At 43.6% G+C, this 16,817-nt stretch overlaps 1 protein-coding gene across 2 annotated transcripts in view; it reads left to right on the forward strand.

Annotated features, from left to right (window-relative positions):
• LOC141129450 (uncharacterized) overlaps positions 1 to 16,474 on the forward strand; it is a 40,296-nt gene extending 23,822 nt beyond the window's left edge. The window contains exon 5 of one of the 2 annotated variants that reach the window (XM_073617485.1): positions 12,495 to 16,474. In XM_073617485.1, the coding sequence (XP_073473586.1) occupies positions 12,495 to 12,809 (315 nt within the window). In that variant the 3' untranslated portion in view covers positions 12,810 to 16,474. Of the gene's footprint in view, positions 1 to 2,366; positions 2,586 to 12,494 lie in introns of those variants that run through there. The other variant, XM_073617486.1, reaches the window with a different exon arrangement.
• Positions 16,475 to 16,817: the final 343 nt, after the last annotated feature.

Consider the following 16,817-nt stretch of genomic DNA (forward strand, 5'->3'; position numbering starts at 1 on the left):
GAGCACTGCACCCGGAGCCCACCCAGTGTGACATTAGAAAATTAATATTCAGTAATGTTTTCCTCCCAGCCAATCGGGACACGGGTCCTGAGACCCAATTGGCTGTGAGTCCTGAGAACCGAATGGCTGGGAGGAGAAGCGACCGCCGGTACTCAGAAGGAGATGTGGAGGGGAAGCCGTGAACTGGATGGGGTAAGTGTGGGGCTGGTAGGGGGCCTGGCAGGTTACGGGTGAGCGATGCAGAGATTGAGCAATGGAGGAAGCGGCAATCGAGCGCTGGGGGGCACTGCTCCCTATAGTATATGACTTTTTGGTCATGTGATTTCTTCTGAAGGGGAGTTCAGAGCTCGGGTTGGTTAATGTTCCTCTTGCAGACAAAGTTTCAGGTGCTGGTCACATGATCTTTACTGAAGGAGAGATTTGCCAAACTGAACCAAATGCCTATAACCAGTACTGGAAAAAACCCAAAGCTAAAATTGTTCCAGGAAAGTAAGCACTCCATGTCTTCCATTACTCTTTATTTATACACTTACACTTATACACTTTTATATTCATGCTTAACCACTTCAATACAGGGCACTTAAACCCCCTTCCTGCCCAGACCAATTGTCAGCTTTTGGTGCTCTCACATTTTGAATGACAATTACTCAGTCATGCAACACTGTACCCAAATGAAATTTGTTTCCTTTTTTTTCACACAAATAGAGCTTTCTTTTGGTGTTATTTAATCACTAATGGGTTTTTTATTTTTTGTGCTACAAATAAAAAAAAGAAGACCGTAAATTTTGTGAAAAATTGCCTTTTTCTTTTTTTGTCATAAAATTTAGCAAATTAGTAATTTTTCTTCATAAATTATGGCCAAAATTTATACTGCTATATATCTTTGGTAAAAATAACCCAAAATTAGTGGATATTATTTGGTCTTTGTGAAAGTTATAGAGTCTACAAACTATGGTGCCAATCACTGAAAATTTAAAACATCTGATCAAGCCTTCAGTACATCAGGTGAATCTCATTTCTTGAGGTACTAACAAGTCAGAAAAGTACAAATACCCCCCAAATGACCCCTTTTTAGAAAGTAGACATTCCCAGGTATTAAGCAAGTAGCATGGTGAATTTTTTTAAGTTGTAATTTTTTCCCACAATTCTTTGCAAAAGGAAGATTTTTTTTTTTTACAAAATTGTCATATTAACTGGTTACCGGGATGGAGGAACATTATTGTTCCTCATTTAAAGTCCCAAAACCCCCCCACTTAACTCTATTGATTATCGGCATGGAAGCTCTTGGTTAAATGGGATGGGTAGTGTTCCCCTACCCTCTCTGTGTGAGGTATGCCCTCCCCCTTTTTGATAGGGTATATAGGATACTATTTTTTACATGTACATAGATATGTTTATTCTTTAGTTGTGGATTCATTGCTCATCACATGCATCCATCAGTTTAATTGTCATATTTTACCAGCAGCATCCTGATCATTGATTTCATGCCCCAAAAGGTTTTTCTCATATAGATGCCCCATCGAACACTCTCCACCTGGCCAGCACTCGTGCCTCTAGTGTGGTATCTGGGTGGCTGGGTGACGCCGGGCTCTCCTCTCTATGGGAGCCGCGATGCGCCAGTGGGTCCTCCCTTTCTCCTCCCCATCTTTTGGGATTGGGGGACTGGGCGGTCACCACTCTGCGCATCGGTGCCACGTATCCTACGTCGGGCCTGTGACATCATTCCCCGGCGTCACGGCCCGGACTTTTAGTGATTCCTCCTCGGTGTCTCAATGGAGAAAGCCCTTCGCGCCATGAGCTGAGTTTACTCGGCTCGGGTGCGGCGGCTCCTCCTCTGTGCCACCCACGTGGCATTGGCGGCATATTTACATTCCCCATTTGGAGTTGGCGGTTCTCACGGCCAGTTTCTCTCTGGGGTTTCTGCACACCAGCCCTGCAGTCGCCGTTCGGCTGGTGGTGCCTGTAGATGCCATAATTGGGTAGGTCAGTACCTCATGTCTTTTTTTCCTTTTTTTTTTTCCTTTCTCTCCCCTCACTTGATTATGGCTTTTTTTGGGGGTTTAAGTGCTTACTTCCTTGGTGAGTCTGCCTTTCTCACTCTTCTAGTCTGTTGCCACTGTTTCCTTTGTTACTTCTCACACAGTAGTTACCATTCAACACCCATTTCACTTTGGCTACTTCCACATCTTTTCCTTCATCATCCATTTTTTCCACAGATCCTCACATTTGTTCTACTGTATCTTCATTCTTTATTCTCTTTGGAATTTACTGGGTTCACGATCTATTATTCCATTATCACTACTACTATTTATAAAACACCATTACTTACCATATACACACTTAATGGAATAATTTTCTTTTTTTAGATCTGGTTGTTTCCACGACATACATTCCTGCCCAGTAGATATACTTTGCCCCAATCTTTTGTTTCCTATTCTGCTTGCCCAATGTCGCACCTACATCTACGCTGCCTCGGCTCCCGTGGAGAGGCTATTGTCCCTGGCTCACCTTGCTCCCACTACCACGCACTGCACCTGCTGCCTAAGTTGGTGAGTGCGTCCAATACTACCTGCTCTATATATTGAATGTTCATTTTCTTATATATATTTTTTATCTTTTACTCCTTTTACATGGACAGTATGGTTCATTATATCTCATATATACTCTACAGGAAAATGTATTTACATCAGCTCCTGATGAGTGGGTATAGACCCACGAAACGCGTCGAGCCTTGCCATCTAATGTCCCAAACTACAGTCTACATGGAACCATAGTCATGTACACTAGTTGGTCTCCTTGAATACATTAACCATTTTCCTATGTATTTAATGCACATTTATACTGTGGGTGCACGTATCGTGATCAGGTATGTTGCTGCTAGCAACATCATGTCTTCCTACCTCTTCTAGTAACATCTAATCTCGTGCTGCTATTTATGTATATTTTTTACTATGCCTATATTATATGTACATCATTTCTATGTATATGTATGAATTATTTTACTGTATATGAAATCAATACTCCTTTACTATGTTTTATATGTCTGACAACCAATAAATATTTCATCATGCAATTTATATATGGTCTATTTTACCTCCACTACCCAATTGCTTCATCTTAAAGTCCCAACTTCCTACTTATCTGTTATTTCTCTCACAGAGCATATGCATACAACAAATTACACCCCAAAATACATTCTGCTACTCCTCCTGAGTATGGCGATACCACATGAGTGGGACTTTTACACAGCCTTGCCACATACAGAGGCCCAACATTGAAGTAGCAGCATCAGGCGATCTACGAGCATAAAATTGCACATCTCATTGCTCAACCACCTATTACACTTTTGAAGGCCCTGGAGCACCAGGACAATGGAATTGCCCATAAAATGACCCCATTTTGGAAAGCAAATACCCCAACGTATAATCTATGAGGCATAATGAGTCTTTTGAACGGTTATTTTTTTCCAGAAGTTTTTGGAAAATGTGGAAAAAAATAAAAAACGCTTTTTTTTTTTTTTTTTTACACAAAGTTGTCCATTTATAAGATATTTCCAACACATAGCAAAAATGACACCCCAAAATACATTCTGCTACTCCTCCTGAGTATGGGGATACCACATGTGTGAGACTTTTACACAGCTTGACCACATACAGAGGCCCAACATCCAAGTAGCACCATCAGGCATTCTAGGAGCATACATTACATAGATAATTTCCTGGCAACCTATCATTTTTGAAGGCCCTTCATATTTATAACACATAGCATGTACATACCAAGAATTACAATCCAAAATAAATTCTATTGCGGAAATGGTAAAAAAAAAAAAGTATTACCTGTGCTTTTAGTAGTGTCCACAGAAGAGAGCACTGGTCCAGGCAGCAGTCAGGGATGTGCTTAGCGACAGCAATAGTAATTATCCAGGCAGCAGGCAGGAATATTGTCTATAGTCAGCACAAGGATATTGTCAGCACAGCCAAAGCATTTGTCCATAGAAATTGTCCAGGCAGAGACAGCCAGCACAGCCATAATATTGGTCCTGGTACACTGTTACCTGCAGACACTCATTATTGTACCTCTCTCCAGCCCTTCATAAACATACTGCCTCTTGCTACAGCTAATCATTTGCATAGTCCAGGTAGCAGGCAGAGGTGTGGTCCGTTCATGCGGCAGGCAAAGGCATGATGGCAGTAAGTCAGCAGCAGGCTGAGTGCCACAATCGGGTAAGACCTGTGCACAGGGGCACAGGGGTAGAGGCTTCGACCCACCCAAATCTCTATAAGGCCTCCAGACTCCAGACCCTAATCCGGAAATTACAAAACCCTGAGAAAAAAAAAATTGTTTTCTCCATCTGGTAAAACTATTCTGGAGCCCCTCACATATGTGAGACCTCTGTGTACTACAGTAGCAGGGCAACAGATCAGTCCAAGCGGTAGGAAAAAGCATAGTCCATAAAACAGGCCATGGTCAGTTCACATGCAAGCAGTCCAAGCAGTAGGCAGAAGCATAGTCACAAAACAGGCCAGGGTCAGTTCAAGTGGAAGCAGTCCAAACGGTAGGCAGAGGCATAGTCACAAAACAGGCCAGGGTCAGTTCACGTGCAAGCAGTTCAAACGGTGGGCAGAGGCATAGTCACAAAACAGGCCGGGGTCAGTTCATGTGGAAACAGTCCAAACGGTAGGCAGAGGCATAGTCAAAAAACAGGCCAGGGTCAGTTCACGTGGCCAGGCAGTGGCATGGTTATTTGGGGAAGCATGGGAAATGGTCAGCACAGATGATGAAAATGGGGAAAATATGGGCTAATATTTTAGGGATGTATGATAAAGTTCGAAGCATTCACCAATGCAAAGGCCAGGTTGTGAGGGACACTGAGGACAATGGAAGCTGGTATCTTTTCAAAATCCTCTTCTGCTGCACACGCAACATCTTTTTTGCCATATTCCGGCTTCTTCCGATGTTGGAATGTTGTACGGGAAGTTGGCTAACAGCATTGGAGCGAAAGTCTTCTGGGGGGGTCTTTGTTGATAGATGAGGGATGTGACTACTACTTCTATGAATTTTGGAAAGGGGGCGGGGCTTTCTGTGGATTTTGTGTAGACTATGTAGGAATTGTAAATGGCCAAATGGATGAGATAAATTGCTACCTTCTTGTACCAGAATCGGGACCTCTTTATTGACAAATAGGGCTGAATCATTTGATCATTGAAATCCACCCCCCATGTAGAGATTATAATCTTGGACACATGTCGGTTTTTCAATGGGACCTCTTCTTCGCTGAACTACAACTGTAGAGTCATCATGAATTGTGGACATAGTTACATAGTTACATAGTAGGTGAGGTTGAAAAAAGACACAAGTCCATCAAGTCCAACCTATGTGTGTGATTATGTGTCAGTATTACATTATATATCCCTGTATGTTGCGGTCATTCAGGTGATTATCTAATAGTTTCTTGAAGCTATCAATGCTCCCCGCTGAGACCACCGCCTGTGGAAGGGAATTCCACAACCTTGCCGCTCTTACAGTAAAGAACCCTCTACGTAGTTTAAGGTTAAACCTCTTTTCTTCTAATTTTAATGAGTGGCCACGAGTCTTATTAAACTCTCTTCTGCGAAAAAGTTTTATCCCTATTGTGGGGTCACCAGTACAGTATTTGTAAATTGAAATCATATCCCCTCTCAAGCGTCTCTTCTCCAGAGAGAATAAGTTCAGTGTTCGCAACCTTTCCTCATAACTAAGATCCTCCAGACCCTTTATTAGCTTTGTTGCCCTTCTTTGTACTCGCTCCATTGCCAGTACATCCTTCCTGAGGACTGGTGCCCAGAACTGGACAGCATACTCCAGGTGCGGCTGGACCAGAGCCTTGTAGAGTGGGAGAATTATCGTTTTATCTCTTGCATTGATCCCCCTTTTAATGCATGCCAATATTCTGTTTGCTTTATTAGCAGCAGCTTGGCATTGCATGCCATTGCTGAGCCTATCATCTACTAGGACCCCCAGGTCCTTTTCCATCCTAGATTCCCCCAGAGGTTCTCCCCCCAGTGTATAGATTGCATTCATATTTTTGCCACCCAAATGCATTATTTTACATTTTTCTATATTGAACCTCATTTGCCATGTAGTCGCCCACCCCATTAATTTGTTCAGGTCTTTTTGCAAGGTTTCCACATCCTGCGGAGAAGTTATTGCCCTGCTTAGCTTAGTATCATCTGCAAATACAGAGATTGAACTGTTTATCCCATCCTCCAGGTCGTTTATAAACAAATTAAATAGGATTGGTCCCAGCACAGAACCCTGGGGAACCCCACTACCCACCCCTGACCATTCTGAGTACTCCCCATTTATCACCACCCTCTGAACTCACCCTTGTAGCCAGTTTTCAATCCATGTACTCACCCTATGGTCCATGCCAACAGACCTTATTTTGTACAGTAAACATTTATGGGGAACTGTGTCAAATGCTTTTGCAAAATCTAGATACACCACGTCTACGGGCCTTCCTTTATCTAGATGGCAACTCACCTCCTCATAGAAGGTTAATAGATTGGTTTGGCAAGAACGATTCTTCATGAATCCATGCTGATTACTGCTAATGATATCATTATTATTACTAAAATCTTGTATATAGTCCCTTATCATCCCCTCCAAGAGTTTACATACTATTGATGTTAGGCTAACTGGTCTGTAATTCAGGGATGCATTTTGGGCCCTTTTTAAATATTGGTGCTACATTGGCTTTTCTCCAATCAGCTGGTACCATTCCAGTCAATAGACTGTCTGTAAAAATTAGGAACAACGGTCTGGTAATCACTTGACTGAGTTCCCTAAGTACCCTCGGATGCAAGCCATCTGGTCCCGGTGATTTATTAATGTTAAGTTTCTCAAGTCTAATTTTAATTCTGTCCTCTGTTAACCATGGAGGTGCTTCCTCGGTTGTGTCATGAGGATAAACACTGCAGTTTTGGTTACTGAAGCCCCCCGATTCACTCGTGAAGACTGAGGAGAAGAATAAATTCAATACCTTCGCCATCTCCCCATTCTTTGTAATCAGATGACTTTCCTCATTCTTTATGGGGCCAATATGGTCTGTCCTCCCTTTTTTACTGTTTACATACTTAAAGAATTTCTTGGGATTTTTTTTGCTCTCCTCCGCTATGTGTCTTTCATGTTCTATCTTAGCCGTCCTAATTGCACCCTTACATTTCCTGTTGCATTCTTTATAAAGTCTGAATGCTGAGGATGATCCCTCAACCTTGTATTTTTTGAAGGCCTTCTCCTTTGCTTTTAGATGCATTTTTTACATTGGAGTTAAGCCATCCAGGATTTTTGTTCGCTCTTTTAAATGTATTACCCAATGGAATACATTGGCTAATGCCCTTATTTAATATGCTCTTAAAGCAAACCCATCTCTCCTCCGTATTCTTTGTTCCTAATATTTTATCCCAATTTATGCCTTTTAGCAAGGTTTGTAGTTTAGGGAAGTTGGCTCTTTTGAAATTCAGTGTCTTTGTGTTCCCTTCATGTTTCCTATTTGTGTGATTTATACTGAAACTAATTGACCTGTGATCGCTGTTACCTAAATTGTCCCGTATTTCCACATCCGTGATCAGGTCTGTATTGTTGGTAATCAGTAGATCCAGTAATGTTTTATTTCTAGTTGGTGCGTCTACCATCTGACCCATAAAATTGTCCTGAAAGACATTAAGGAACTGGTGAGCCTTAAATAAATGCGCAGTTCCCTCCGCCCAGTCTATGTCTGGATAATTAAAATCCCCCATTATGATAACACTTCCCATCCTTGCTGCTAATCCAATTTGTGATAGGAGATCCGTCTCCACTTCCTCCCTCAGGTTAGGGGGCCTACAGCATACTCCCAGTATTATTTTCCCCTTAGCTTCATCCCTTTGGAGCTCTACCCATAAGGATTCCACCTCCTCTCTAGCTCCCTCAGTGATGTCATCTCTCACATTCGCTTGTACATTATTCTTGATATATAGGCATACCCCTCCCCCTTTTTTATCCTCTCTATCCTTGCTGTATAGGGTATACCCTTGAATGTTTGCCAGCCAATCATGAGAGCTGTTGAACCAGGTCTCTGAAATTCCCACAAAATCCAAATCCTCCTTGTACAACAGTATCTCTAGTTCACCCATCTTTTCCGCCATGCTCCTGGCATTGGTGAACATGCCACATAGTTTAGACCGGTCGCATATTGTCCTCGTATTGGGTGTTTCAAGATTGCAACTAGGACTTACTACTATACTCACCTTGTGTTTTTGTGCTTTGGTTAACCTACCACTAATGCCCCCAATACTACCCTCTGGAATATCTTCCGCGCTGGCTATCTGTCTCTGGACCCTCCCCCCCATCGCCTAGTTTAAAAAACCCCTCTAACTTTTTGGCCATCTTCATTCCCAGCAGATCTGAACCCTCCTCATTTAGGTGCAGTCCGTCCCATCTATAGTACCGGTTACCGACTGAGAAGTCGGCCCAGTCCTCCAGGAACCCAAACCCCTCCTTACTACACCAGCTCTTCAGCCACTTGTTTACTTCCCTAATCTCCCTCTGCCTTTCTGGTGTGGCTCGATGTACCGGTAGCTCCTAAGTCCCTAAAATCGTTCTTTAGGACACTCCATCTGCCTCTGACTTTGTCATTGGTGCCAACGTGCACCATGACAGCTGGGTCTTCCCCAGCCCCTCCCAGTAATCTGTCCACAAGATTCATGATGTGCCGAACCCGAGCACCCGGTAGACAACATACTGTTCGGCGCTTCAGGTCTTGGTTACAGATTGCCCTCTCTGTCCTTCTAAGAATTGAGTCCCCTACCACCAGAATCTGTCTTTCCTTTCCCTTTGCTGCCCCCTCCCACTCTCACTGGAGGAGTTCTTCCCCCAGCAGCTAGGAGAGTCCCTCAGCTCCAGCAGTGCTGGTCCCTGACTGGTTTCACCAATGTCACTCAATGGAGCGTATTTATTGGGATGCTCCAGTCCTGGATCGGCCTCCCTGGCACTTCCCCCTCTACCCTTCCTGACTGTCACCCATCTACTCTTTGCTAGTGCCTGCACCTCTTTGTCTCCACCCGCCTCTGTGCTGGCCCCTGCCGGCACCTGCCGTGTACATTCCTGGCTCTCCTTTAGTATGGAGGGACTTCTCAGTGCTGACAGTTGCTTCCCCAGATTCAGAACCTGGGCTTCCAGGGAAACAAGGTGCTTACATTTTGCACAGCAGTATTCGCCCTCGATCAGATGATCAAGGAACGCATACATGCAGCAAGATGTACAAAGAGTCACCTCTCCACACCCGTCGGGCATCGTACCTATTAAATTTAGTGAGGATTTGGGGATTTTACCCTGTCCAAATTACCTAACAGCTAGCTTCCTGGCACTAATACTCAAGACAATACACAGGTACACAACAAGACAATACACAGGTACTCACAGACCTACGTGCAATCGCAGAACAGTCGCAGACCTACGTGCACTCGCAATACTCAAGTATACAGTACACAATACACAAGTACTAACGATCCACACACACTACTCAGAAAACACTCAGGTACTCACACTACACAGGTATATGACCCCTGTTATAACCTCCTGTTTTAAACTCTGGTATTTAACTCACCACTTATACCAGTTCCACTTACACAGAGTTCCACAGCCTCAGACTGAGTCCTACACCCAGTTATATAGGCACCTGTGAGCAATTAACCACCCCCCTTAATTGATAGGCTGAAGGAACCAGAGAAAAAAAAAAAACTATTTAAAAAATGACAGAAAAAGGTGATTGACATCATGTGCATGTTCCTGTTATCCTTCCACCTCAAGGCCAGCACTTCATTGCATCTCAGTGTTGTTCTCCCCCCCCTTTGCAACTTTTTGTTTACTATGGATTGTGGGAAGCCCTTCCTATTTTTTCTTGAGGTTCCGCAGGCCAGGGTTTTTTCGATATATAGGTGTCTGAAAAGGGGCAGGCTGGTATAAAAGTTGTCCAGGTATATATGATATCCTTTTTTCAGAAGTGGGTAAGCCAGGTCCCATACGTTTTTTCCCATTGTGCCCATGTAGGCCAGGCACTTAAGGGGCTGGAGCTGGGAATCTCTTCCTTCATATATGTGGAACGCATACAGATATCCCGTGGCTCTCTCACAGAGCTTGTAAAATTTTACTCCATATTTGGCCTTTTTGCTAGGAATATATTGTTTTATTCCTAGCCGGCCTGAAAATGGTACCAGGGACTCATTGACACATGTATTCTGATCGGAGACATAGAGTTCTGCAAATCGTTGGGAAAATAAATTTATCAGGGGGCGAATCTTATAGAACTTATTGGAATTTGGATGATTGCAGGGAGGGCACTAGGTGTTGTCGTTAAAATGAAAGAATCTCATAATCATCTCATATCGGGACCTGGGCATTGCGGCAGAATACATGGGCATATGGTGGATGGGGTTGGTGGACCAATAGGTATGTCCTTCATTTTTTTTGTAAGCCCGATGTTTAGGGTGAGGCCCAAAAACAATTTGAACTTCTCCACATTTAGATCTCTCCACTCAAACGGACGGGCATAAGATCATTGGGGGTTGCTGGTAATATACTGCTGGGCATACAAATTTGTCTGGCCCACAATAAATTGCAGCATAGTGTTGGGCAAAAACAGGTGAAAGCAATCAATCTCTGCGAAATTTTGGGTGTTGGCTTGCACACCTGGCTGTGCTGTGAAAGGGGGAATAATTGGTGATCCCGAGTTGGAAGGCAGCCATGTTGGGTTGGCAAGACCATCTGGCATGTATGTAGCAGCCCTGGCTCTTGGGGGACGTGACACTCCAGTAGTTGTGGGAGTTGAATTTCCTATGCTGGTACTCAGGTGTGATGTGGCAGCACTGGTACTGGGCCTGGGCATTTGTGCGCGGGGCCTATTGCTGGCGGCAGCACTGGGCCTTTGTTCCTGGGGCCTATTGCTGGTGGCAGCGCTGATACTGGGCCTTTGTTCCTGGGGCCTATCGCTGGCTGCAACCCTGGTACTGGGCCTGGGAATATAATCCTGATTGCTGGTGGCTGCCTGGTTTCCAGAGTGTCGTGCCCTTTTAGGAGGGACCCATTCTTCATCCGAATCATTACTACTCTCAATTGGTTCAAATGCCGAATTTGATTCGGAATCAGAATTGGAATTGGAATCTGATGAGAACTCCCCGGTGCTCTCATCAGTCATGGAGAGGATCTGGAACGCCTCCTCACTAGTATATACTCTTTTGGACATGGCTGTGTGGCGGGTAGCTGTGGGACAGGTGACAGATGGGTGGCAGGTGACGGTCACTGATGGGCTGTGCGATGGGTGGCATGTGACGTTCACTGAGAGGTGGTGATGGTCACTGATGGGTGACAGGCCACGGACGGTGACGGGTGATGGTCACAGATGGTTGACAGGTGACAGTCACTGATGGGTGACGGGTGATGGGTGACAGGCCACGGTCACTGATGGGTGACGGGTGAACCGCTGATGGTCACTGATGGGTGACGGGTGACAGGGCACGATCACTGGTGGGTGACGGGTGATGTGTGACAGGGCACGGTCACTGATGGGTGATGGGTGACAGGGCACGGTCACTGATGGGTGACGGATGCACTGCTGATGGTCACTGATGGTAGTCTCTTATGTGACAGGTGCACTTTTATGGGGTGACTGTTGGGTCACAGATGACAATTAGGGGGGGTGATGGGACAGGTGTGGTGTAGGTGCAGACACTACTAAACATAGATCTGTAACTCACTGCTCCTGGCTCTTCTCTCCTCACACTGGAAACGGTGTGTGAGGAGAGAAGAGCTGGTAACAGCTAGTGACAGCTCTGTGTACATTTGACAGTGGGCGATAGGCTACTGGTTAAGTCAATGTCTGGTATAACCAGCTCAGGGCTCTTATTTTGGTCATCATGGGATGGGAATGAAGGGGATACATGGGGGAGGAGACACCATGTGGATGTAAAATTAGTGTGGGGATGAGGTCTGTGCAGTGACATCTGGTACAGATAAAGGTTGGTGAATGTGTGAGGATGGTTTAAGGAAATATCAGTCCTTAGATGTGGTGGCTGTATTTGTCTTCTTTTTTTTCTGTCTAAGATCAGCAAGGACAGATAATAGTTTTTGATCCTGCCAGATATTCAGTGTCCTCTTTCTTCCAAGCTTCTACTATGCATTCCCCTCCCCCATGTAATGGAGATGAAGATCTGTTTGTAGTCCAATTCAGGAGAGCAGCCTAGGGTGACAACTCCGCTCTACACAGATACAGTGCAGTGAGTGTTGTCACCCTAGGACAGGAAGTGTGTTATTCACATAATTACCAGGCAGGTGAAAATAAAGATGAAACAACAGAAGCCATATCACATGGGAGAATGGACTATTGGATGATGGAGGGTGGGAATAAACTAGAGAGAGGACAACACCAATGCTGTATGTTGGTGATAATCTCTGCAATTTTGTGTGATTTATATTTCCAGATTTACTGCAGAAAAAGAGATTTGAAGAGCAATAGTGTCTGTGAAGATGAGCCACTGGCAGAGTACAGATCAGTGCCACCCATCCAGAATGGATCCATACCCACCAATTGTGTCTATGAAGATGAGCCACTGGCAGAGTACAGATCTGTGCCACCCATCCGGAATGGATCCATACCCACCAATAAGATTGGATTCCCACCTGACACAAATTTTCATCAATTGAAAGAAACAGGGCCTCCTACTCCAGATAGAGCAGCTCACTATCTACATAGTTACAAAGTTAGTCTGGCTGAAAATAGACACAAGTCCTTCTAGTTCAACCAATAAAAGGGAAACAAAAATACACAATCCTTTATACACAATCCTATACTCACAGTTGATCCAGAGGAAGGTAAAGAAACCAGCAATGCATGATCCAATTTTCTCCATGATCCAGAGTCTAATGTTTGGATGTCTAACAGAGATTTGTTAGCTATCATTAAAAAAAGACCTTTATCATATAATTCTTTATTAGAAGCAGTGGAGCACTTCCTCACATATAAGGGAACGTTCACATCAGATGTATCGATCAATACAAGGACACTCTAAAAACAATTGCTGTCTATGAGCCCTTCACACCACACTGCAATTGATGCAGCGTTACACACAAAAGTCTACATAAATGTAACATTCTTGTCAAATTACAAACAAAAAGTGAGTATCTTGACCCTCGATGTGTCTAATGAAGTCAAACTGCATTTTAAAAAAATGTGCAGGTCAGTGTGCAGAAAGATGTATGTTAAAGCACATCAACCTGCATGCGGTGTATGTGTTTTCTATGCACTCAGGTGTGATTGAGCCTTCAGTGCCTGAACACTCCTCTCCTCACAGGTACCTATCAGGTGTGTGACATCATCAACTGTATACCCCGCCCACTCCTACCTCTGACACTCATGGGGTCATCAGGGGCGGAGTCTAGAAGAGCTGCCTTTATGTAGGCATCACCTCCATTGAATATAGTGGCCATCTATAGATTCCTGAGAATAGGTCTCCTTTCAAATTGGATGTGCAGCCATATTTTTGAGAAGTAGAGAAGGGTAGTAGCCTCCCTGGCGGTTTTCCTGAGTGTGGCTCAGGGTTAAAGATCTGGACCATTAGCGGTAACCCTGAGCCACACTCGGGATTACATCGCAGGATCCTGGTGTGGCTTTACTTACCTTGTCCCCAGGATCCTGCGATGTCCCCCGCTGTGTTTGCGGGCTCCGTCCTCCTCCGAAGCCTCTCCGTGCCAGGCTCCATTCCCTGCAAGCGTTGCGACGCACGGGGGCGGAGCCTGGCGGCAAATTCAAAAAATTGTAAAAATCATAACATACAGTACTGTAATCTTACAGATTACAGTACTGTATGAAATTATTTCACATCCCTTTTGTCCCCAGTGCTTTGTCCTATGCCCTGCATGCATTTTTTCTATGATATATATTGTTCTTTCTGCCTGGAAACTGGAGATTGTCCATAGCAACCAAAAAGTGTCCCTTTACATCAAAAGTGGCTTTAGACCAGCTAGAAAACAGCGATAGTAAATTAGAACACTTGCAGAATTGAGCGATAGTGAATCGTGGGGAAATTTATTTTATTATTATTTCTATTTTTTTTAAATTATTTTTTTTTTATTTATTATATTATAATTTATGTTTTTGTGTTTCAAACTTTATCATACCCAGGATATCTACTAGACTCTTGTTTGGACAGATTTAAGTTTGTTATTGTTAAGAATTACAGACCTACAATATAAAACGCCAAATTTCCATGCAAAATAATTGTACCGCTTTCAGCACCTAAAATCCGAAATAATCATACCGCCAGGGAGGTTAACCCCATCAAGTTATGTTTTGTCTTGTAACCCAAAGCAGCAATTTCCCTTCATTTTCCTGCCTTGGGATGCAACAGGAAATGAGTCTTAGAAAGTTGTCACAGAGACCAGTGAAGGATATTTTCTCACTTTTGGACTTCTCATTATGTTCTGTCACCAGGACGAATAGAGATAAAGAGTCTCCATGTTGGGGACATTGCAATAAAAACTTTGACTTAGTGTCCAGCCCTGTGGTACAAAAAGGCTTTACTTGCGCATTAAAAGGCGGTTATATCCTGAATAATGTCCGCCAGCATTTGCCTTAATATGAAGTATTCACAGCACTTACCTCTGGGTGTGCTCTCCTCCAACGATGAGAGGTCTGAGCCCCCCCACATCCACTCCATCCCTGCCGATGCCGCACCCTTCCCCTCCTCTTCCAGAGCTGCCATCTTCTTCCTTCTCCCATTGGATGTACACTGGAGTTATATGATCTCAGCATCCGACACCATTCCCGGCATCTGTGAGATCCCCGGACTATACACTGCACTCTGCATGTACTACAGTCAGAGTGCAGAATAACATTGTCAGCAGGAAAAGTCAATTTCCTACATTTCTCAGGATTTTCTACTGATTGGTAATCTGTATTTTCATCTGTTTAGACCCCCCAGATGAGCAAAACATAGATCTGGACTTCTTATTCCGGTGACAACACTGCCGGGTGATTGTTGGCATTTCCTGGCTATATGTCTTGTGTTGGAATGTATTTGAACATTGCCGGGTCATATTAATCCACAATATTGTTGGAGGAAATTACTGTTGCCATTTATATTAAGCTGAACTCCAGTCAAACTGCTAAATAATCATCAAAGGATTTATAATTCTGTCCGGACACTTTTGTGATTCACACATCAGAGCCGGACAGGTGATGTTTACAGCTATAGAATACAGTGATGTCACCTCCTGCCCACAGCATGCTGATTGGATGGTGAAGGGACAGCAACACAGACTAACATATCAACTCTGCCCTCTCCTTCTCTCAGCACATATGCAAGCAGCAGAGCCCTGATTGGCTCATACTGTTGCCCCTCCCTTCCTAGTTTGAATGCTGCTGTTCAGAGGGTGATGGGGGTGATATCCAGACCGATTTAGATACCTAGGCTAGTTGTCTGTAAAAATAATTTTACGTCCAACTTCCTTGACCCTCCTCCCCCCGTATATTTATATTTGTGTGTGTGTGTTTTTAACATTATTTACTTACCTTTTCTAATGTCTTCTGGCCAGTCCTGTGGCACGCTGGGTTCAGTCCTCTCTGGTCTTCTCTCAGGGTGGGCAGTCCTGGATGATGCAGAATGTGGCACTGATTGCTCTCTGCAATATTACACAGTGAGTGGGGGGAGGGGGTGTGCACAGGGGGCAGGATCATAGCACTCTGCACTCACAGTGTTTCCTCAGTCTTCCAGCAGGTCTAGTCACACTGGACATCCCTCAACCTGGAAGACTGAGGACATCTTGTGGTGATGATGAGATTCTGCAGGGGACAATTCCAGAGTGAAAATGCCATGAGAACTCAGGCTGGACAGTAAATATTACAAAAAATGAATATATTGTATAAGATGTAAAGACACTCAGTGAAGTTTTTATGTTTGTAAATAGTATGTAACATATACTGTCTGTATATATTGCTAAACTTTATTGTATGCATATACAGTATCAGTTCTCCCAACTGTATAATCTGTATCATCGGTGAATACCGGTTCTCCCAATTATCCCGTTAGCATTGAATTATCTCAGGATAAAGCACTTAGCAAATAGAAAATGTGCAATAATGAGACATGGAATGTGTAAAGTGTACCTGTCTATATACAATGAAGATCTATTATCTGTCCAGAATGTGATCACATCTCTGAGCCTCCCTTCCTCTATGGAGGACAGGTACTCTTCTCCTCTACATAGAAGAGAGAAGATTGGTCTCATTTGAAGTCAAAAGTAAATTGCACTTTTTTAATTCTCTTTTTAACATTTGTATCAGATTTATATCAGTTATTGCTACAATTTTGTGAGAGCAGTAAACTATATTTTTCTATGTGTTATTTTATACATATTGTACATGTTTTAATATTATCTGTGCCTAACAGAACAAATCAAATAAAATTCAGAATTTGGTTGTTGGTCTCCCTTCTCTGTCATCTTCCTGTACAAATAATCCACAAAAAAAATCTCTAGTCTCGCCATTCTCAGCCAGGGTTCCTCCAGAGGTTCTAGGGGTTCCTCAGGCTTCTCCTGGCTGACTGACCTTCTATGTAGGGATGTTGGCAAAGCTCTGGAGCCAATGCAGAAATTAAGATATTAAAAAACAGCCGTTTCTTCGGAGTTTGTACTTCCAAATGATTTGCAAAATGTATTGATTTGACCAAATGAATGCTTAAAGAGGTTGTAAACCCTTGTGTTTTTTCACCTTAATGCATCCTATGCATTAAGGTGAAAAACCATCT

Source organism: Aquarana catesbeiana, linkage group LG02 (assembly GCF_042186555.1).
Source record: "Aquarana catesbeiana isolate 2022-GZ linkage group LG02, ASM4218655v1, whole genome shotgun sequence".
Classification (NCBI taxonomy): Eukaryota; Metazoa; Chordata; class Amphibia; order Anura; family Ranidae; genus Aquarana; species Aquarana catesbeiana.